We start from the raw sequence: 22510 nt of genomic DNA, 5'->3' as shown, positions 1-22510 counted from the left end.
TATGACTGCCCTTACTGTGGTATATATACAACGACCGAACGAACAGCATAATTAACGCCCGAGCCCCAGTGTAAGGCGCCGCGTGTAATACGTAAGCAGCAGCCTCCCTGTATAATATCAGACGTCTATGCGGAAGCTCGTCACCTGTGGCAGGTATGCGGCGCCGGCGAGGTCGAGCAGGTGCACGTCGTCGAATACCTCGTTCCCGTTGAAGCCCCCGAAGATGAACAGCCGGCTGTCCGCGAGGAAGGAGACGTGGTACCCGCGCGGCGAGGGCGGCTTTCCCGCCGTCGTACGCGGCTCGAAGCTCAATGCAACTGCAACATATGCAATACGTCAGCGGCGGCTATTGACATGGGGACTACGCGAAACGCACCGAGGTTGAATAGGAGCAGTTCGGACGTGTACTGGCTACCGTCGTGACCACCCATGATGAACAGATACGAGCCGACCTGCGTCGACGTGTGCGACAAGCGGCGGTACGAGGTCTCGAGCTTCGGCTGACTCCACCAGAGTGTATCTAGCGCCAGAGGTCAGGGCGCGCACCGACGCCTGAGAGAGTGAGCACGCACCGAGGTTGAGGCACCAGATGTCCGAGAAACACTCGCGCCCGTCACTCCCACCGATGACGACCATCACGTTCCCGACAAGGTTCGAAGTGTGGTACCCACGAGGCATCGGCTTCCGTCCCCGCGTCTCGACATGCTCCCACCGCATCCGTTCCGTGGATCCGCTGCAGTCGAGTGTCCACAGATCGTTCAGAGCCTCCATCCCATTTCCCCCGCCGAACACCCACACCTTCCCCTTGTGAAGCACCGCCGTGTGCGCACGCCGAGGCGGCGGCAGCGGTGTGTCATCTGGGAAGACCTTGTGCGTCCACCGCCGACTGACTGTGTCGAGCACGTATACATCATTGTAGTATGCGGGGCCTTCGCCTCCGCCGAACACCACGATTCGCCGGTCCACCAGTGTTGCGGTGTGCGCGCGGCATGGAGGCGGGATGTCGCCGACCATCTGTGGATGGGACCACTGCATCGTCTCTGCACTTGCGGCCCTCGCTCAATCACTGTGCGCGTAACATAGAAGCAGACGCACCGGTGTTGAACAGATAGATGTCCCGCCAACAGCCCTTCTCGTCGCACCCGCCGAACAGCCATGCGACGTTGTCGACGAGTGTCACGCTGTGCGCGCGTACACCATGTTGCGGAAGAAAGCCATATACTGGCGCGCGACTCCAGTACATGAGCGTCGCCGGCGCAAACTCGACATCTTTTGCGTGTGGGAGGTGAGGCGTATTCCGGATCCGGGGTACTGGGGGACCCGCGTTCGCAACGCTCTTCGTATTTCTCCCTGTTCGGTCCCTCCCTTTCTCTCTGTCCCTCTCTCTGTCTCTCGGCTTTTCCCTCTGACCCTCTCTCTCCTTCTCTCCATCCCTCTCCTTGCCCTTCGAGGGCACGGGAGACTCTGGCCTCGGCGTCCCAGGGCCACGCACCGCAGGGGTACTTCGGCCGTTCGCTGCATTCGAACTCGTGTCGCTAGCAGATCGTGATGTTGCTGGGCGTACCGTAACGGAGGGACTCCTTGGTCCAGCTGGAGTGCGCGACGAGGTGCTCGTCATGGCCGTACCGAGGCTGGTCGTGCTGAGTGTAGCCGCCGCCGGTGCTTTGAAAGTGGATGTTGAACCTGATAACGCGGCATGATAATATGGCGACCTCGGCCCCGGGCTTCCTCGTCCTGGCACTGACACGACACTAATACTATCTTCAGAAACTTCGCTCAAAGTCCCGACGCGCGGCGAGTCGATGGCCGCCCAGCTTTCAGGCGCAGGCATTGGTCCTGTATGCTCTACTGTTCGTTCTCATATGTAAACGGAGGCTTCCAATTTCGAGAATAGTTAGCGAGATTATCGCACCTGAGTCGAAGGAAGGTCGACGACGAGGAAGACGAGGAGGATGAGGAGCTGGAGGAGGGAAGTATGCGAGGTCTAAGTCGGCTTGGCGCTATGTTGCCGGTTTCGGCAATCTCCGCTAACTGCTACTACTCTATTTAGGCGCCCATACTACTTACTACGTGTACGTACAGGCCATACGTACGGTCGTCCCCGTTTAGTGTCTGCACGGCGTACGTACCATTCACAACTTACTGTGATAATCGCCGTAGCCGCAAATGCAAATATTTTCATACCACGGTGATAACTGTAGTCTGCGTCGACTCGGGCCTCAGAAATACTGGCTCAGCCCCCAAAACATCGATCGCAAGAACCTCCTACTAAAAACACAAACGCCAGAGCAATTTCATTCCGATGCTTCAAGTTCCCTGTTCAAGAACTCGGCAGACAGGTAAACGGCAGCTCGCGCAGTATGCTATATACCTCTCCCTGATAATCCGCATCCACGTCCGTCTTCGAAGTTGCATTGAGGACAGTCACGCTATCACAGCACCCCGCAGCGCCCACGACGTCGCTCTCCGTCGGCAAGACGGAGCCATCGGACGAGCACGCCGCAAAGTCCGACGCGAAGGGATCCCACAGGTTTCTCGACAGTACCCACTGGTAGTCGCTTGCGTCTGAGCAGTTGTCGATGGACGGGAAGTTCACGGATACAATGATGCCCGGAATAGGAGCAGATCGCTATCGACAGCGAGAGGGCTTGGGTGTAGTGGACGACCAGTGCGGAGTAGATCCAGGCGGCCTCAGTCGAGGATGCGGTTGGATCGTTGTCGAGGGTGGTATAGGAGACCTCGGAGCCGGAGAGTGAGCGACAGACGGATGTCACAAGATGGCATCGAGAGTAGGGCGTGCTCCTGCTCAGCGCTTCGTCGCCGACCGAAGAATATAAGTGGAGCGTTCCACACGGCTGCTGAGTCGGGTAGCCCGGAAGGATGGAGAGGAGCGAGATCTGCGTTTCCAAGAACCAGCAAGGGCCACGTAGATCGACTCGGGCCCGGGCATCACCACGCATAGCGCGCGACAAGAGCAATAGCTCTGTTCACGAGGGAGGCGCGCCGAAGTGATCGCGTAGAGGCTCGTTACACCGATAGGTATGCGCGAGGCGTTCGACAACAGGAGGTACTACGACATCGACACGCGCCGCCGATCCAAGATCCATTCGCGTGCCCCTGAATCCCCGTCGACCGTCTGCGTGAATGGCACCCGTAGAATGGCCCCGGGAATGGTAGCCTCGAGTGACTATGTATGGTCTATTCAGTACGATGGACAGGACGCGTGAGGCAGTCGTATTCACCTCGAACGGTCCACTGGCCAAGCCTGTTCAAATCCCGCATAGGCCGTTAGACGCGAATGGGGTTTTAGTGAGCGGATCTTGCACGCAGTATCGTTGCCCGTAAGGACCTTCCAGAGATAAGCAGAGTCGAAGTTCTGTCAAAAAAGTGTGGCGATCGCGAGCGCTACACTTTTTTGACGGACTTCGACTCTATCTCCGGATCACTAGCTTCTCTCTCGGCCGCTGACGATGCAGGTGTCGAGGAGGGACCGTCGGTATGTAGAAACGAATACGTGAATACGAAGGGGCGTACTCGTGGTGTCTCATACAGTATCGTCCGGTAGATGTGCGGCGTGCTGGCCTCATGACAGTGTTCGTGTGCACTGGGCTCAGTTATGGATGCATGAGTGGTGGCCAGATGTCGGTCGATGCGCACCGCGATGCAGCTTGCAATGAGGCATAGCCATACCATGTCGATGCAGAGGCTATATAGCCCCACGGGGAAGTAGGTTGAAGGTGCTGCGAGAGGGGGCTGCTGGCGCCGAGACGTACCCATCTGCGTATACGATATACGATGTCGGAGGGATTGCGTGCGTGGCAACGACAAACACGACACACGCGCTCGTCCTGATGCAGGGAGGTCGAGGAGTCGAAGTTGGATGTAGGGCTCGGCGAAGGACGACGGTGGTAGTCTACAACGAGTAGTTAGGCCGCCGAAGCTAATGGAGAACTTACTTATGCTCGAATTGCGTCTCAATACGCTCTACTAGACTTGCTACTCGACTGTCTTGCACACGTGAACCATCTTGTCGCGCAGAAGTGCCGAGTGAAGAACGCCAGAGGAGAGAACAGGGGAGAGGGAATTCGATAGGGATACGGGCGAGGCGGCCCTGTATTTATACACGCGAGAACAGCTCCAGTCATGGAAGCGCAAGAGGGATAAAAAAGTAGAAGAGCGAGAGAGGGACGTCGGGGAGTGGGAGATTCGAAAGAAACGTGACGCGTGGAAGGCGAGAGGACAGGTGACAGATCGGGAAGGAATGATACCGAAAAAGGAAACTATTGGACATCAGCCGCATGAGCACCCTTCAAGTTCAGGCCTCAGGGCGACGGATTCCCCTTCCTGAACGTGAACAACGAACCCTTGTCTCTGTATATACGAGCCTGGCAGCTCGCACGCGGTGCTACTTATCTTCGATACAGTAAAGGAGTGGTTTCGCTCTTGGACGCAGGCGCTTCCGCTTTCGGAAACGTTACGACTCGATTGGGCGAGTGCTGCTGGTCCGATGATGAGTTGCACTGCGAAAGGCGTGGGACTTGCCGTCAGACAGCCAGATGATTGCTAGATGACACGAGTTATGAAGCTGAAGCCCAACAGCCGTCGAACTCGAGAAGCAACGCATCAATTCTACCATTCAATATTTAGCGATAAACAACCCGATGGGGTCTCACAGCCATAACCAAAAGAAATGCCCTCCACACTCACAGACTCAATCCATACAGCTCAGAGGCAACCCTTCCAAGCTTTCGACAATCGCCGCCTGCGTCGCCCTCCCTACGTCCGTCTTCGTCGTCGCGCTGATCACCGTCACACTCGCATAACACCCGTCCTCATTTGCCACCACGTCCGCCTCGGTGGGCAGCCTCGCGCTCCCGCATACCTCTACGTCCGTCGCAAACGGGTTCCACAGGTTGCGCGCGAGCACCCAGCGGTATTCCGCGGGGTCGGGGCAGCGCGTGGCGGAGGGGTAGTTCACGTTCAGGATGACGCCGGGCGGGAGGAGGGGCGAGGCGGTCGTGTTGAAGAGGACGCGGAGGAAGTCGATGGTGAGGTTGGCGTAGATGTTCGCAGCGAGCGCAGAGGTAGAGGTGGGCGAGGAGACGAGCGTTGTGTAGGAGACGTGGGACCCGGACGCGCCGGAGAAGGCGACGGCGGGGATGCCGAGCTTGGAGGCTTCGGCGGCGGCGCCGCTGGTAGGGCAAGGTCAGTACGGGGTATGGAAGTAGCTTCGAGATGGACGTACACTGTTCCGGAGAACTGCGTGGAGATGCCGACGTTGACTATGTGCGTAAGATTAGATGGAACTCTGAGCGATGTCGGGCTGCGACGATACTCACGGCCAATGTTCGGTCCACTGACGACGAAATCCGGGCTGGACCCGTCGAAGAATTGCCTCGAGAGCGTTTGGACTCCGTACCGTGCCGCGTCGACCCTTGTGACACTATCTTCAGGAGTACCATCAAAATATCATGCAATCATCACTCACGGGTACGCATTCACGTAGTTAAGTCGCGCTTGTGCACAGTGTCAGCCTCGGACGAACATCATACCCCCTACGTGAACGACTTACGATCGCTCGCATTGAATCCTTCGGCAGGCGAGCCTACGGGGCACGTATCGAACTCACATGGCTCGTCGAGAACCGAAGGCGTCTTCGAGCGCGACCCCTTGCCAGATTGGTTCAGCGCGGGCGCGGACAGGATCACCTGCGCACGCAGAATGTCAATCAACTTGTCAGTGACAAGAATTGACAGGCGCACCTCATAGCCTGCAGCCACCAACGCATCGAATTGCGCGCGAATCTGCGCGGTCGCCCATCCGTCGTCGTTGCTGAGAACGAGGTTCCGAGGTACGGTCGCCGCTGCAAGGAAAGACACCGCGAGCGCGGCCTGGGCTACCAGCGGGTGGTACATGGTCAAGTCCACTGAAGTATCGTCTTGGGCAACTCGGGTAGTGAAGCGGTTACGAGGGACAAGCTCCGAGTCCTGGGCGACGCAGTTTGGTTTACAACACCAGGATGGACAGCGAGGGGGCTGAGGAGCTTGCTGTCAAACAGACTATGCATGAGCGCGAGAACGCAGCGGGGACCGTGGGGGCAGAGATGCGTCAACGAGCGAGCGGTACTAACTGTGGCTGACCCAGCTTTGCAAACGTGTTTGCAAAGCTGTCCCACACACTTCACATCGGAGGTTCCGCGGGATTTTTTCTCATAGTACCATTCTTATACCTATTCAATGCATGCATGAATATTTCTGGGTGTTTCCGAGGGCAGGAACATGCTTTCGGCAGCCGTGCAAACGAGACCCACCGCCTCGCGCCAAACACAGACCTTTGCATTTTTCTTTCAACATGTACTGCGTCCCGCCCTCTGAGCATCTAACAAAATAATGACAGCATACAAAGCAATTCAGAACATTTTTTACCGAAGAGTTTTGGCCTTGTATGAGGGCAGAATACTACTTTTTGCATATCTGGTCCGTTTTGCAAAGCTGGGTCAGCCACAGTAAGACGGCCAGCATCCACGGACAGCACGACAAATCTGGACAGAAAAGGCACCGCGCTGAACATTCGTCCACCAGTTGCTCGCGATGAATAACCAGAACGAATTCAAAGAAAAGCACGATTGGTCAAGCTCAGGTATACGGAGGACGACATCGAACATATGCACGTCGGGCTTCATGTACATGTCTATATCATGGTCGTGGTCGGTCTCCAAGTCAACGTACGAATGTCGAACGCGGGTACCACGGGATACCGGGCCGGGGATGATACAGTGCTTCAAAGCTTCATCGACATCTCCTACATACGTACTACATTCAACTACCTACCAATATTACACAAGTAAGTACTGCCATGCGGACAAGAGCGCATGCAAGAACACCGACGTACTCGACTGAGCTGAGCATGTCAGTATTTCAATGATCCATCCCCCCAGCATGCAGAGTAAGGAATTAGTCTCCCCTAGGCAGACCCTAAAGAAGACCTCTTTGAGTGAGGGAGAGGACGGTCTTCTAAGGGTCTGCTTCAAAACGCGCCCCCAACACCGGGACAGCCCCTTTGCTACAGTCTATCACCGTCAAACGAGACACAACCGCCAAACGAGACACTCGGCTCTCACGTCCGCCTGCTAGCATTTGGGCTCGTTTAAAGTAGATGTAAATTATGTTTGCCATGTCCTCTCACATATAATCGAGTCTTGAGATGTATGGCGAAGTGTGTGTTGCTCGAGTTGAATATATGTTGTGCGACTACACCCATTCGAAATGGTCCCGACGATATGCAGCCACATGTAGCCTAAACCCATGTTGGTATTCCCCAAAAAAATTGTGTACTAGATGCATTTGACACATATCTACCCTATCTGAGCATATGAGAGAGATCAGCAATGCAGTGGAGGATATCGAGTACGAAAGATGAGACGGTCAATGCGAACATGAACATTGTGCTGTTCATGCCCGAGACGCCACAAGATAAAGGCACGTGCACTGATCTTGGGTACACTATGACGACAATATATCCATTTCCTTGAAGTTGTCTGTAGCACGTCCATTCCTTCTTGTCATTGATTCACATTCCTTCCTTCTCTCATATCTGCATGCAGGGCATGCACGAGGCTCTTCCTATCCATTCAGGGGATATCACATTCATTTACAGTATTTTGGCTAATCTCACAAATGGTACATGCGAAGTCGATCACACGGAAACAACGAGAGGCCACCGTCAAAAAGGAGACAGTCACCCAACGGGCCATTGAGATCTACAACGAGGAGCAGAAGAAGCCGGAGAGTGAACGGGAGGGGCTGCGTGGATGTTGCCGAGCTGCCGAAGATGAGTACTTCCGAGCTAAGAACGTCGTTGTGCAGGTCAATCACAACACGGTCAATGCACGGAGGAAGGGGCGAAAAAGCGTCCGCGAGGCTCGCGAGGATGACACGTTGGAGACACCGGGCCAGACCAAGTACATGCTGGAGTACTTGGTCGAAGTGGCTGATCGCGGATTTCCTATGGTTCATCGACGTTTCCGAGAGCTCGCCGACCGGGTCTTGAAGTCAACACTTGGGCCAGACTTCAAAGGCGTGGGCGAAAACTGGACCTACCGCTTCGTCGAGCGACACTACGACACCATCCAGACATACTGGACACGCGCCCTAGAGTCACAGCGGGGCCGTGCAGTGAACCCGACCATCCATGACAAATGGTCGACACTGCTCGGCGACCTCATTAAGAAACACAACATCCCACCCGAGTGTATCTGGGGCTCTGATGAAATCGGGTTCAACCCCTACATCCACCAGCGCACTCGGGCAATCGGTGGTATGGGGAAGAAAGTACTGTACCAGCAGCGCGACGGTGTGCGCGAGAACATCACTGCCATTGTGACTATCTGTGCAGATGGTTCATCCCTACCGCCTGCTGTGATCTTCAAGGGCCAAGGATACCAGGTATCATGGGGTGACAATAACCCCCTACATGCGTCGTGAGCCTGAGTTTTGCATAAATGTGACTGAAACTCACCTGTTGTTTAGGATCGGTCATTCGAAGAAAGGCTGGACTGACGGTGTCATCGGTGTCGAGTGGATCAAACAGTTCGATGAACAAACCCGTGCAAAGGCGCGCGGGCGCACTCGCCTGCTCATTGTTGATGGCCATAACTCACATTACACCGAAGCCTTCCTTTGGTACTCCCGGGAGGCGAACATCCTCGTTCTCTGCTATCCGGCACATACAACACATGTGTACCAAGGGCTGGACGTGGTCGTCTTTGCTCGTCTAAAGACCTGTTGGGAGGAAGAACTCGTTCAGCTTGGGAAGGTACGGGTTACGAAAGCGAACTTCTTACCCATTCTCGGTCGGGCATGGGTCCGTGCCCTCACGAAAGCGAACATCCTTGAAGCCTTTCGTGTGACTGGCGTACATCCTCTTGACCCCAACATCATCAAGCCCTCTGCCACTGCACCTAGCCGTGCATCGACATCGCAGGCTGCCCTCCCCATTAACCCACCGACACCCGTCCGCATCGCGAGCCGCGTCTTCCACCATTCCATGGAAATCGATCCTCCTGCTGAATCAGACCACGAAATGGAAGGCGGAGAGGGCGACATTCACCTTGACCCTGTTGTGCGCGGCTCGATCCGAATGCGCGAACAGCTCGCTGCCACATCTGTTGGGTTCCTTACCACCGCTTCTCCGATCGCGTCTACTTCCTGTCTCCCCGAGTTTGATCTCCCGCTCTCGGTTCACCCCCCCAAGGAGCCCCTCCTTCATCAGGAATCCTGTATACCGCGAATGAGCTCGCACATTGGCTTTCCAGAGATCAATGCTCAGCTGTGAGACAGGAATCTCGGCAGAGGTGGATCGAGAGACATTGATCTCACGGAGAGACACTGATCTCAGGCAGAGTCGTCTACGAGACAGCTGTCTCAGGCCGCGCTCATTTGCTCGCTTGCCATACACTCCGAGGCGCCCGCCTCCCCGGCTAGCGCCCGTTCGGTCGTCGATTCACACCTAGCTCGCTCAGATCTGCACCTCGCCCATGTGTCCACGCACAATCACTTAGTACTGTTAAAGGAGATGCATGATGGCCAAAATTTCGCAAGTTCAAAGTAGACAGCTTCTGGACAAGTTGTCCAGAAGGGCTGCACGGTACGTAGCTCTGCGGCCGCAGATCAGGATCGAGCCCGGATCGAGCTGCCGACATCGTGCCGATAATCTAAAGGCTCATAGACGACTGTGTATGAGACACGATCTCAGGCCATGAGACATGGGCTCAGATTCGAGCATCCTTGATCCTGGGAGCTCACATTGGATCTCCAGTCTCATCCTTTGTCTTATTAGAGACTATGATCTCGGTTTCCGCCCTCCATGAGATACTGTGTGCATCCTGAGGGTATTGCTGTTCCTGATGTTGACTTCGTTCCAGCAACCGAGAACGAAGAAATGCTCTCGGCAGCCCTGCACAAGTGGCACAAGGAAGCCGAGGCCCAGACGGATGGACGAACGAGCGAGCGAGCACTCCTCGTCTTGCAGTCGGAATATTGCGAGCAGGTCCGTGGTCAGCTTGCCAGTGCGGAGGAGAAGAAGTCGAAGAAGCGGCGCCAGCGCCTTCTGGGAGACGGGCTACCGAGGCTGCTCACCGACGACGAGTTCTTCACCCGAGTGCAAGAACATGAGGCGCATCTTCGTGCTGAAGCCGACAAGAAAGAGTCTCGGAAGCGTGGCAAAGATGCCTGGGTAAAGGCACTGGCAGAGTGGAAGCTGCTCGACAAGGAGAGGAAGCGGAGGAATGACTTGAAGCTCGTTGCATGGAAGACTCAAGTCGAGAGGTGGGAGGAAGAGCGCGACCTCGCAAAGGCTGAGAAGCGGCGGCCGAGTTGGACCAAACCAAAGCGGCCCACAAAGGAGCTCGAGCCAACGATATCGCGACCGAAACGTTCGGATTTCGTTTCTGCTGCGAGTGGACACATCGACGCAGAAGGGGAGGAAGGGAGCGAGAGCGATGAAGACTCGGACGATGAAGCGGACGACTCGGATGAGGAGTAAACATCTTATCGGACCTGATAAGATGCCATATCGTGACGATAAGATGGGATCTCACCCGATATGGGTGTCTCGTCTGACAGTGTTTTGGGCGCAGATGGACTGAACACTTTTACTCTACGTTCTCTTGTTGCACTTCGTTTCTCGGCCTGGAGCATTTACATGGAAGCCTTACAGTATATACACACTCGCTCATAATTTTTCTTTGTCATAACAGTGAAGGGAAAATATTCTAGAAACCAATCTCATTTGGTTGTCTCGTTTGACGGTGATAGACTGTACCCATTCTGTGATGGCCGAGCAATGCCGTGGCCACGGCAAGTCGGCGGGTGGCAGCGGCAGATCGGCGGGTGGCTGGGCTGAGATCAACACCGATATAATCCATAATACCTAAACCAATGAACCGTAGTCGTCATACTGCTCTAGCGTAACACAAATACATGTTATTCCTGACCTACACATACACCTGGAAGCTCTCCACTAGCCATGCAGCCCGACTATGGACTGAACTCACCTCATTTCCCGAACCAATCCCCGGTGAACCAGACACCATACAACTACCATTCTGCTCAAGCATCGTGGGCTGTCCCAAGCCATCCGTTCCCGGTATCACCTCTGTACCATTCGTCTACATATCATGTCTGTCAGCTCGCTGCTCAGAATGATTGAAGGACTCACCATTTGACACCACAGTACACCACGGGAGGGTACTATCCGGCGAGCGTACCATCGACCCAGCAAGCGCACGATCCTCCATGGGCAGCGGAGACACCAAGCACACCCACACGGCGCGGCCAAAAGCGTGTACGAGCGAGCGAAAATACGGGCTACGAGAGTGATGATCTCGAAGCAGGCCCGGGTGTACGGTCTCCGCTGACCCCTTCGAAGCTGCGGGTGCAGCCTCCGCGGAAAAAGCAAAAGCGACGCACCATGGATGACAAGCTTGGAATTGTCCTCGGGGCGATGCTCGATGATGCTAAATTGACGTTCCCTGAGTTCCTGGAGAACATGTTCCAAATCCAAGGCGATCCGGCGGCTTCGCAGCAACTGAGGCGGGCACAATGTGTCAGTCAGTTCCTACAGGGAAAAAGTGCGTTCACACCGGCATTACTCATTGATATCATGTTTCGCCATCCATACGGGAAACAGAAGGACATGCCGAAAGACGATGGGAAGTGGTACTGCACCGAGGAGCCCTGGCAAGAGATCAAGACAGTGCGCGAGGCTATGAAGGCATTCGCAGCACAGACGGTCCTAGATCGCCTGTGCGGTGAAGCGGAGACAGCTGTCAGACCCGAGAATGGTCTGCACGCAGTTCTGCCAAAACGAAGACGTACCTCGGGCTCTGGAGACCCCGATGTGGCCGGGGCGTCGCATGGGATACATGACATTACCTGGGCGGATGTTGGCGCGGCAACCGTCAGCAATGTCAAAGAAATAGTAAAGAAACATCAACCACTCACATGGAAATATGCGCTCGCACTTGCGGAGCGTCCAGAGCCCGCTGGCAAGCCTGAGGATCTCACCGTCAGCCGTAAATACCGCCCGGCGCAGGTGGTCAGTACTTCGACTCATCTCGATTTGGTACAGATTTCACGGGTGATTGGATCCTTGTAGGTTGCTTTACACGCCGTCACGTCACTTGACTTCTCGCGGACCAATCGAGCCAATCTATTGCCTACGGCCACTCAGGCTCCTAAAACCAGCCGTCCATGGCGTTCTCGCTCCTACATGTCGATAGCCCACCATATGCTGAATCCGAAAAAGGCAATTGTGTTTAGTGTTATGTAATGTCCGAAGTTTATGCGACTAAGAGGAGGAGAACGCCATAGGACGGCTGGCCAATTTCGTCCCCGAGGCCACCCCGAGGCATGCGCGCTTCGCCCTCAGGCCAGCAGTGCGGTCACAGTAAGTGACTGAGCGCCTTTCAGCGAGTTTCGGGGTCCCGCTTGGCTCGCTTGCCCCGAGTCATCCAAATCAGGACATCGCTCGACGCTTGTGCGTCGAGGCGCGATTCATGATGGTTTTCGGTCTCGTATCCATCCAATGGGAGGATGTGGGACTGACAACACATTTGGGAAATTCAGTGAGCATTTCTTTGGTGCCTCGCGTCGCTGCCACAAAATTTGACAAAATAAATGAGCGGGGACTCGAACCCGTGCACCCAAAAAGGCGATCGGCGGCAACGACCACTGCACCAAAGTACCAACACTGCCGTATCGACGGCACTAAATAAGAGTCCCTCGTGGGACCCATTTATGGCCACCCCTATGTAGCACATCACGACGTGCATACTGCAGTGACTGAGTTCGGGACTTTCCGAGCTTGCGAGGCCAGTCCCGGCGTCCGCCGGAGCGCAGTTTTTTGCAGTGGGCGAGCGAGCGTCTGCGTGGCAGCGTTTTTCTTCCTCGACCACCACAGTCGTTCGAACGTCGCGCCGGACATTGTCCATTTATTCGTCTACCTTAGCTTTCTTACCCCCCCGCCGCACCCTCATTTTGTTGGGATAGATCCCCAAACTTGTGTAGTTTCGCATCACAATGTCTTAAGATTTTATATTGTTCGGTGTGCGATTTTCAGGCCTCATGCCTGGGTCTACGAAATGGGTAATCGCGGACAGTGAGCCCGCCCTCCCAGCGGCTCTCTTCCTCCGCGTCCGCTCCGGCTAACGCCGGACCTGCCCAACCCTTAGCTCGTTTCGTAGGCTCTGTGTCTTCACTGTTCTTCGCCCACCCATACGAAGACGAGGGCGGACGTGTGCTTCGCTGACGTGCCGGGCAGCGCATCTGCCACATGGGGCACTGACAATGATTATCCCGTCATTTATACAAGGGTGGGCGTGTACTTCGGAGTTAACAGGCAATGGGTCCCACGAGCTGGCTGGTACTCTTATTTAGTGCCATCGATGCAGCAGTGTTGGTACTTTGGTGCAGTGGTCATTGCCGCCGATCGCCTTTTTGGGTGCACGGGTTCGAGTCCCCGCTCATTTATTTTGTCAAATTTTGTGGCAGCGACGCGAGGCACCAAAGAAATGCTCACTGAATTTCCCAAATGTGTTGTCAGTCCCACATCCTCCCATTGGATGGATACGAGACCGAAAACCATCATGAATCGCGCCTCGACGCACAAGCGTCGAGCGATGTCCTGATTTGGATGACTCGGGGCAAGCGAGCCAAGCGGGACCCCGAAACTCGCTGAAAGGCGCTCAGTCACTTACTGTGACCGCACTGCTGGCCTGAGGGCGAAGCGCGCATGCCTCGGGGTGGCCTCGGGGACGAAATTGGCCAGCCGTCCTATGGCGTTCTCCTCCTCTTAGTCGCATAAACTTCGGACATTACATAACACTAAACACAATTGCCTTTTTCGGATTCAGCATATGGTGGGCTATCGACATGTAGGAGCGAGAACGCCATGGACGGCTGGTTTTAGGAGCCTGACGGCCACTGGGCTTCTGCACTTCGCGATGTCCGCGCCCATCGATATCATTCACTACAATTCCCGTCTCGGTATCATGCCATCATACAACACCCTCTACACGTACCTCAAGAAATTCGCAATGCACGACGCGGACATGGTCAAAGCACACGGGAGCGACCCTTCGATGGCAGGTATGATTGTGCTCGACAATGTGCAGAATTACCTTGTACAGAGAGACGTTCGACTGGGCCGTCAGAGCCATCTCAATTCCGGGCTCGCCGCGACATACGTGGAGGCGGTGGATTGCGATGTGACGGCCTTCGATGTTGCCGAGAAGCAGCGGCTCCTGCGAGAGAGCAAGCGTGCAAGCCTCACGGTCGAGCAGCTGTTCAACTTCATCGACCAGCGTCTGTGGACCCGGGCAGATCGTAGCGGTTAACGCGATGAGAACGGGGTTCCCTGGCACCCGAGCGCGAACGTTCCCAATCTCCCGAAAGAGCGGTCGGAATTGTGCCCCCAGCTGTCCAGCAGATGGGCCTCGTCGACATTCAGAGCCATGATGCGCGCCGCGAAGGCAGGGTCATTGACGAGGAAGGAGAATCCAGGCGTAGCGAGCTGCTCTGGCGACAGAAGAATCACCGCCTTCTTCGAACAAGCAACCTTCCAAAGGCTGCCCTCTCGCCGCGTCGCGAGCGCCGCCTTTGTGGTGTTTGCGTTGATCACTAGAGTACTGAGGCCTGCAGCCTGAAACTTCGGTTCCTAGTATAACCGAGTCAGACACACTGCACAGACAACATCTCATTATAGTCAACTCACCATGTCATGCTCCAGTGCTTTTGTAGGGCAGATAACGAGCATGCACGGGTCCGGTTTGAAGCGCGTCCGTAAGGCTTCCGGGCACAGCGCCGGGTCATTTGCGATAGCCTGAGCCACGAGGATGTAGACAAGCAAAAAGCCCGTCTTCCCTGATCCCGTAGGCGTGATTGCGAAGACGTCGGTGCCGTCCAAGGCTTTGCAAGCCCCCTCGAGTTGGTAGTCGTGTGGGTCCCACGGCAAGTTCTTCGATGCAACATTGCGGCAGAATGCGATGCCTTCGGGGGAGCAGAACGATGTGAAAGAGGGCGACAACGGCCCTTGTGTGTCAGGGCCTTGCATTATGTTAGAGCAAGGGTGTGATATACAGGATCTATGGTGGAAGTAAGGAGGGCGCGAGCACAGGCGACGCGACGCGTCGAGCGCGTCGCGCGCGTCGAGATTTGCGCACGCGTTTCGGAGATCAAGTTGCTTATGTAACTCCGCTAACAGGCTGTCCCGGTGTAGGGCCGTCATTTTGAAGCAGACTAGTAAGGAATGCACGACTCCGACGTCACCGGACGCTGCGTGCGCCCATACTCAGCCGCACGCAGCTCCCCACTTTCAAGTTGTAACCCGAGTTTGACGAACGAGGCGATGCACACCGCAGCTCACGCTGCGGGAGGAGCAAGGCGACGCATATAAGCAAGTGCTCGGAGCTGCCTGTGTCTTTCTTCCTCCCCCGGCGCATTTCGGAACTGGCTGAGATTTTCTTCTCTCCCCCCTCCGTGTCACATTTCTGCGAACCCACCCAAGGTAGGCTGGCTGGTACGGAATTCCCGCTCGAGCGCAAGGCACACTGCCCTGATTCAACGTTCAACGTTCAACCCTCGAACGAAACCCTCGCTGCGTTCAAGTCACTGGCACGCACTCGGGGCTCGGAAGTAGCTTGACCATAGCGAGAATATGTGCCTGTGGCCCGTACATCACCGCGCCCAAGATTTCAGTCTTCAGACAAGATGTGACGGGTATTCAAACGCCGGGCCCCCAGATCGAACCCCGCTAGTGTTAGACTTTGTATTTCGTGACGGGGTGCCAGTCATACAAGGTGCACGACGTCACTCGTCCCCATTGACACGCACAGAACGTAGGGATCCTTCTGGCGCCCGAATTCGGATCGCGTGGGGTCCAGGAGAGACGACGACTTCGCAGGCTCAGCTTTCCCTCGCAGCAACGGATTCCAGTCTGTACGGCAGAGCGCGACGCGCCGCCCACCATCTTCGCCTCCAGCGCCGTCGCAGCCAGAACCCAGCGGCGGTCCTACATAGAACGGAAACGCCCATCCGCGCACGTCGCAAACCAAACCAATCTGGACATGTCTCAGCTCGGTACTTGCTCTCGCCGCATACAGCCGCAAGGGACGCACGGCCACGCGCTTCCCTCGCCCTGGCCCGCCTTATGAAGCGACAACAGTGGAGATGACCAGGAGAAGACGGGAAGGCGAGAAGGACAGGCTTATCGGCGAGCCAAGCGGTGATATGATTCGGGGGCGATCGTCGCTGAGAATCCGAGATTGTGCAGGAGTGCAGGAGGGACGTGATCAGAATGGGCGAGGCGCATCCGCGTATGCAGTTGGGTCTGTGGTTAAGGTAGGTCTTGCAGCGGGTCACTTGAGGAGTACTGAAAGCGCATACAAGCAGCTCGAGAAGAGACAGGGAAGAAACGCGCGTGATCGGCACGCGCATGGTGCAGGAATGGAGGAAGGTGAAGTTGGGCTTATCAGCCATTCTTGATTCTGGAATCTGGAGGGGCAGAGCGTGGCTGATTGGCTTGGATACACTCGGAAGGGCAGGACGGAAGAATTCGATGCCCACGTACGCATGTGGTAACAAACAGCGCAAAGCGTGTCGCAGGTTCAACGTATTCACGCAGTTCTCGTAGCAGTTTGCGCAGCAAGCAGGAGAATCATTTGCGACGAGGGGATCACAGCCGGGTCGAAGGAGTCGGTGTTTCACTATCCCCGCGGCGTCTCCGAGCAATATACGACGAAATCGATAACCGCAGAGCAAGCCGTCGCGGTCTGTTGATGGTGGGGAAGAAAAGGGGGCCGCGTACGTATGATTGTGCATGTGAATCTTCGTTCGTTCGACGCATTCACCGGCTCCCAGGTAAACTTCCAAGCTTCAGGAAAGAGGACCAGCCAGAGTTGGCACTTGCCACCCGAGTACCCAGCATCCTCGCAAGGTCTACGAGGTCGGCCTCTGCACGTTCCGCGTTGAAACACCGCGTCCCTCAGGTCGCACATTATCTACAACTTGACAATCGTCGTTCACAAGCTCAGCGGCATTGACCGTGGTAAATCCCCGAGATGCAGCCGACTGGCTGGTCTGTGGGAGCGTCAGGCAGAGCATACAAGAATAACGCACCAGTGCGAGCGATCCAGGGTCTTTCCTTCGGGGCCGACGCGCGGCAGAAGGCCTTGGAGGGAAATATGAGCGAGGAGGCTCGCTCGGCTCCGGGCAAGAATAGGCTCTGCGTCCGTGCGCTTAGATGACGGGCGAGAGAGTAGGACGTCCTATGGGATTCATCGCGGGGAGCTGATGAATTGGTTACAGTGGAGACTGCCTGTGCATGACGAAGATATCTTCATCACCGCGTTCGCAAGGGGTCGAGACGATAGACGAGACGAGACGAGGGACCCACGACGGAACTGCCAGGCTGGTGCCGTGGAGGTCGATGGGAATCACGGGCCCCGTGTTGGGATCAGGGCCATTGACGGGGACGAGTCCAAGCCTGCCGTCGCTGGATAGATGGACGCGCGCAACGTCGGGAGAGGCAGCGAGCGAGGGGGTGGGTGTACGCTGGCGGCGACTCGAGCTGTGGGCGGGAGGAGGCCCGGGGCGGCGGGAGGAGGTGAGGAAGGGCGGATGACGTGGGCACGGCAGGCGATGTCTTGGCTGCCCCGATCGGGATCGAGCGCCGCGATTGGGGCCCGGTGGCTGGCAGGCAGCTCCCGCACGCGACTGCGCCGAACGAGGGCAGACACGGCAGGCCCGTGTCATTTAATTCTCTGATCACTCCTCCCTCCTCCCTCTGATAAGTTATGCCTCCGCCAGGCGTCTCTCGAATACCCCCCCTCTCTATCTCTCATCCTCGCCGCTTGCCCGCTCGACTCTGCCCTCGGCTTCTTCGCGCCTTCAACTTCTGCTGTTCATATTGATTAGGTTTCTTACGACAGAGTCCACGAACCGGAGATGGCCCGCTGGGGTTTGCGCCTTTCGATCGCGTCCAGCGCAATCCCGCTCACATCCAAGAGCCCCGCCACTGGTGAGTCGCCCACGTCCGCTTCTCTACCCTTTCTCCTCCCCCCTTCCTCTACCACTCGCGGCCATCGCGGCCAACCGAAACAAAGGTCATTGATCATGATGGCCGTAAGTTACATGGGATCTATCATGACGTACCATCCTGGTTCCTGACAGCGATAGAGATGGTGCACTGCAAACATATCAGCGTGTTCGGCGGCAGGGAAGGTTTCGGCTGCGATGGAGGTTTCCCTCTTTCCGCCTCCAATCCGGATTTGTTTCAGGCACGGACTCTCTCGCGGACGAACGACTGCTGAGTCTTCTAGGCATCACGACGTACCGACCCCCTTTGCCTGTGACAACTCAGTCACCACTGTCCGTCGAGGTTGCGTATAAGGGGGGAGCCTGTATGGGAGCAGCCCTCCCTTGCGCTCTCCCTTGTTCTCAACTGTTCTGTGCGGGCCCCCACAGGCGGCCATCGATCCATCACTCGGCCGCATCTCTGGGTCTGGCCTCCAAATGGCCTGCTTACCTGCGTCTATCACTCCTCGGCATCCACCCGGACTGCACGCCGTCCCTTCAAGACAAGCTCTCCTGCGCGTCCGAAACACGTTTCGGACGCGCAGCTAGGGAAATAGAGGGGAAGTTTCAATCAACGGCCACTCATCTTCCTCGTGTCAGAGAACTTTGACAGCAACTGTCGGAATTGAATCAAACGGTCGAGGTGGATAGATCTGAGGCCTGGTCGTCAGGGAGTGTCTTCCAGTGGTACTTTAGATCCAAGCCGGAAGATTGGTCGCGTCCGAGCTGCTGTTTGGAGGTGGCGTAAACTGCCAGAGTTGCTGCCAAAGCTCTCCGAGTCCGTTACCGTTGTATGGTGCGGTCTCGGACAAGCGAGCGAGCGATAAAAGCCGACATGCGACATGCTGTGCACAGCGATGGAGATCGCACCGACAAATTCCCAATCACCCGGCGGTTCGTGTGGCGCGGAGTTGATCGCGTCCCGCTTGCGCGCGGGACGACGCTCCCGCGTATCGGGTCGAGGACTCGGCTGAGGCCGTCTTCTCTAGGCTACTTTACCGCGTCGCGTCGCGTTTGTGTATCACTCCTCGCCCAGTTCTTTCCTTCCCCCTCCTTCTTTCTTCTGTCTGACGGCCCCTTGATTCTTTTGGCTGTTCTGTCTCTGTCATTCTTGTGTGCCTGTGGCCCATCCGTATCACACCTGTCAACCACCACAGCACGTCCGGAGCGCGCAATTGAGGTGTCTGCGTTTGTCACCGTCTGACTGACGAGGATGACGCTGCCTCTCTCGCCCGACGTCCTTGCAGGCGTATATTATCGCTATTTCTCCCGGCGTGCGGACGCGGCTCCGTCTCTTCCGACGGTTGCGGTATCCCCACCGGCCTCCGTCCCTCCTTTGTCTGGTTCTGCATCCGCTTCTTCTTCTCCCACCGTTTCATTTGGATCTTCGCCGTCGTCGAGGTCCCACTGGCGTCTACTCCCGTTCCTCGCCAAGCGCGACCAGCCCTCCCTTGATTCCCCTCCTCCTTTTGAGCCCATGGCGAAGTCGCGCCTCTCCTCCTTTTCGACGCTCTCGTTCCAGCTACCTTCGTTTCCTTACGGCGGGGCACGCCCTGTTGTGGAGCGCGTGACTGACAAGAATTCGTTCGACGCACCTCTAGGATCCGCCGCAGACGTCCGGTCTGCGTACCCGTATCCGTCGCCGGAGGATGGCGAGGGAGAAGAGGGAGGGGTGGAGTACAGGATGTATAAGAGGCGGTGGGTAGGGGTCATCGCCATTGTGAGTCTTGGTCCTTCTCTGTCCCTTCCGCGCGGTTTGGGAAGGTCGTGCTGACGATGTGTACGCGCGGACCAGATGATCCTGAATATCGTGGCAGGGATGTCGTTGGTGTGGTTCGGGCCGATCGCGGATGACAGTGCGTATCCGGCTGGTTGGCTATTTGAGACGATCGCTGACTGTTGGTCTCGTCCACCTGCAACCTTCGAACCATGTCCCTGTCCTGTGTATCCCCGCCTGTCCCGGTCTCCATCCTACCTTCCGCCCACTGAACGCCATCCCGACGAACACCACACCATCGCTGACATCTGTTCTCGTCTCTCGTCACCCTGCCCACCTCACTCCTAACTCCGAACGTCCCTTGCCGGGCTTGTGCGCATCGTTGTTCCGTCTTTTGCCCTCCTCACCACTCTTGCTTCACACTGATCCAAACAACGCGCCTCGCATGACACACCTATGTGACGCGCAGCTGTCGACGAGTTTGGCTGGACACTTGACCAGGTTAACTGGCTCGGCAATTGCGTCAACGTCGTGTACCTACCCTGCGCGGCCGTCGTGCCGTGGTTGTACTCTAAGCTCGGGCTGAGGCGAACAGTGAGTCATCCCTTAATCTTCGGCAAAGCGGGGTGCGGGAAGCCCGCAGCTTGCGGAGAGTACATGAGTGAAGCTAAACAGGATGATGGTAGTGCTATATCGGGGCGCTCATTTTCTTGGCATCCGCGTGGATACGGTACGCGGGGACGGCGGATGGGCTGAGCACGGGTGGGAGCTATGCGTTAGTCATCGTTGGACAGGTGCGTCACCGCGAACACGCGTCATATTCCATGCACTGAAGGAGAATGGATGTCGTGCTGGGCAGATACTTTCGGGCGTCGTCCAGCCCATTTTCCAGGTGCTCATCCCCGGCTACTCGGAGAAGTGGTTCGACCTGCGCCAGCGTACAACCGCGACGATGCTCATGTCAATAGGTGGGTTCTCATTTGTGCACTGGTTCGAGACTCATGTGGGATGCGAGGCTGACGAGTAGCGCAGCGAACCCAATCGGCGTGGCGGTAGGCCAACTTATCTCACCCTTGATCGGTACTCCGCGTGCAGGGGTGCGTCTCGCATCATTCCCTCCCGCCGCCACCTAGACTAACCGTCCACATCTCCCTATGCCGGCAGCTCCTCGTCCTCGCGATTATCTACAGCGCATCCCTCCCATGTGTCTTCTTTGTCTCCGATGCGCCGCCCACGCCGCCGACCCGTGCTGCGACTCAGCGGAATCCGTCGTTCGCCAGCCTCGCGCGCGCAATGCTCGGGCGCGAGCCGGTGGACCAGCCTACGTACATGACGGTGCGCCAGCGGATGGATTTCGCGATTCTGACATTGGTGTTTGGGGTGCTCGTCGCTGCGTAAGTCCTCTCCCAGACGACAGCCCTGATTCTTGGGTATTGACGTGTTGGTGTCTGGGTTTACAGAGTCAGCGCGTTCTCAATCTTGAGCGCGCAGGATCTCGAGCCGTTCGGGTACTCGGACGACCTTGCGGGCCTGATGGGCGCGACACTTCTCCTTGTGGGCATCGTTACGACCGCGGTGACCGCGCCGCTCTTTGATCGCGTCTTCACGCACCACCTCGCACTCACGATCAAGGTGCTCTGCCCCATCCTCGGAGGGGCGTGGCTGGCACTGGTTTGGGCTGGTGCGTCCCGTTTTCCACCCGAGGTGTTTGATGTTAATCCGGTGGCGTTCATTGCAGTACACGAGGGGGACACGGGCGGGCTGTTTGCGTTGATGGCCGTCATTGGCGGGACGAGCCTGACGATGCTGCCCGTTGCGATCGAGCTTGCGGTCGAGGCGACGCGCAACGCGGACGCGAGCTCTGCGCTCCTCTGGGCATCCTCGAATCTGTTCGGCGTTATCTTCGTGCTCGGTGCGTCCCGTTTCCGTGCCCTTGACCCATCACCCGCTGACTGCGGCGAGCAGCGGAAGGCGCGCTGCGCGCAGGCCCCGACGCCGATCCGCCGAATAACATGCGCAGCGCACTCATCTTTCAGGGCGCTTTCGTCCTCGGTACCGTCTCGCTCGTCTACCTCATTGAGGGCAGGCAGACGCGCCGTGCCGCAGACGAGCAGGCGCACGCGCGGCTCCGCCAGCATGAAATGGCCGAGACCCCGCGGCCTCCGCGCTCGCCAGCCTCGATGAAGTCGCTGAGTTCACTAAAGGAGGCGGGTGAGAAGGACGTGGGCGACCTGGACGACCCGCGGACCCCTGTGACGGTGCGCGCGGTGAGCGTGGACGGGAGCGAGGGCTCCGATACGACTGTCGAGATGGCGCCGCGGACATAAGTCGCGCCTGTAGGAGGTGGGAGTGTTTGATCTAAGTTATTGTTGCCTCGCTGCGGCTGGTTCGGGGTGCAGTGCGCTTTCGTTGTATTACGAGCGCGGAGTTTGCGTAATGCTTGGAGTGGCAGTAATGTGTGTATGTGTATGTATTCATAGTATTTACGACGGAGGATACAGCTGCACTGTAAGTAACTTGTTGGAATCTGCGGTGTGGATATCGTCCGTTCAGAGGGAGACATGCAGCAGATTTCGTCTGCTGCTGAACCTCTTCCGCGTTGGCTAGCGATAGGGACGTACTGAAGCTCATGCTGAAAACGAGCTCTAGCCAGTGGCTCAAT

General features: G+C 56.8%; 8 protein-coding genes across 8 annotated transcripts; 4 read left to right on the top strand and 4 right to left on the bottom strand.

Annotated features, from left to right (window-relative positions):
- On the bottom strand, window positions 1-1989 carry B0H18DRAFT_1042112 (uncharacterized protein). The gene is made up of 5 exons (XM_048030608.1): window positions 1913-1989; window positions 1096-1848; window positions 573-1040; window positions 377-520; window positions 1-317 (listed from the first exon to the last, which is right to left on the bottom strand). The coding sequence occupies exons 2-5, from the start codon at window positions 1829-1831 to the stop codon at window positions 118-120; spliced, it is 1548 nt and encodes a 515-aa protein (XP_047887073.1). The 5' UTR covers window positions 1832-1848; window positions 1913-1989; the 3' UTR covers window positions 1-117.
- Window positions 1990-2186: 197 nt separating this feature from the next.
- B0H18DRAFT_99890 (uncharacterized protein) lies at window positions 2187-3197 on the bottom strand. Its single transcript, XM_048045521.1, has one exon. The coding sequence runs from the start codon at window positions 2958-2960 to the stop codon at window positions 2433-2435; it is 528 nt and encodes a 175-aa protein (XP_047887072.1). The 5' UTR covers window positions 2961-3197; the 3' UTR covers window positions 2187-2432.
- Window positions 3198-4711: 1514 nt separating this feature from the next.
- Window positions 4712-5915, bottom strand: B0H18DRAFT_886030 (sure-like protein; the record flags this gene model as incomplete). Its single annotated transcript, XM_048041099.1, has 6 exons — window positions 4712-5192; window positions 5246-5282; window positions 5331-5434; window positions 5489-5516; window positions 5573-5708; window positions 5763-5915. 6 exons carry the CDS (start codon window positions 5913-5915, stop codon window positions 4712-4714), a joined length of 939 nt encoding a protein of 312 aa, XP_047887071.1.
- Window positions 5916-7682: 1767 nt separating this feature from the next.
- B0H18DRAFT_824336 (uncharacterized protein) lies at window positions 7683-8093 on the top strand (the record flags this gene model as incomplete). Its single annotated transcript, XM_048039332.1, has 1 exon — window positions 7683-8093. A coding segment is annotated over one exon (411 nt), but the record flags the coding sequence as incomplete, so codon positions are not given.
- A 1924-nt stretch (window positions 8094-10017) lies between these two features.
- Window positions 10018-10413, top strand: B0H18DRAFT_850839 (uncharacterized protein; the record flags this gene model as incomplete). The annotated part of the gene is made up of 1 exon (XM_048039607.1): window positions 10018-10413. A coding segment is annotated over one exon (396 nt), but the record flags the coding sequence as incomplete, so codon positions are not given.
- A 612-nt stretch (window positions 10414-11025) lies between these two features.
- On the top strand, window positions 11026-12156 carry B0H18DRAFT_959391 (uncharacterized protein; the record flags this gene model as incomplete). The annotated part of the gene is made up of 3 exons (XM_048042814.1): window positions 11026-11117; window positions 11211-12096; window positions 12130-12156. 3 exons carry the CDS (start codon window positions 11026-11028, stop codon window positions 12154-12156), a joined length of 1005 nt encoding a protein of 334 aa, XP_047887068.1.
- Window positions 12157-14391: 2235 nt separating this feature from the next.
- Window positions 14392-15111, bottom strand: B0H18DRAFT_886066 (uncharacterized protein; the record flags this gene model as incomplete). Its single annotated transcript, XM_048041105.1, has 2 exons — window positions 14392-14706; window positions 14773-15111. The coding sequence occupies 2 exons, from the start codon at window positions 15109-15111 to the stop codon at window positions 14392-14394; spliced, it is 654 nt and encodes a 217-aa protein (XP_047887067.1).
- A 4704-nt stretch (window positions 15112-19815) lies between these two features.
- B0H18DRAFT_1087591 (major facilitator superfamily domain-containing protein) lies at window positions 19816-22360 on the top strand (the record flags this gene model as incomplete). Its single annotated transcript, XM_048032186.1, has 11 exons — window positions 19816-19851; window positions 19927-19987; window positions 20318-20442; window positions 20535-20642; window positions 20708-20816; window positions 20881-20945; window positions 21013-21242; window positions 21309-21529; window positions 21587-21760; window positions 21814-22059; window positions 22329-22360. The coding sequence occupies 11 exons, from the start codon at window positions 19816-19818 to the stop codon at window positions 22358-22360; spliced, it is 1407 nt and encodes a 468-aa protein (XP_047887066.1).
- Window positions 22361-22510: the final 150 nt, after the last annotated feature.

Source organism: Fomitopsis serialis, assembly GCF_022376445.1.
Source record: "Fomitopsis serialis strain Sig1Antser10 chromosome Unknown B0H18scaffold_139, whole genome shotgun sequence".
Classification (NCBI taxonomy): Eukaryota; Fungi; Basidiomycota; class Agaricomycetes; order Polyporales; family Fomitopsidaceae; genus Fomitopsis; species Fomitopsis serialis.
Note: the sequence above shows the minus strand (reverse complement) of the source record. Positions and strands in the feature narration are given on the sequence as shown.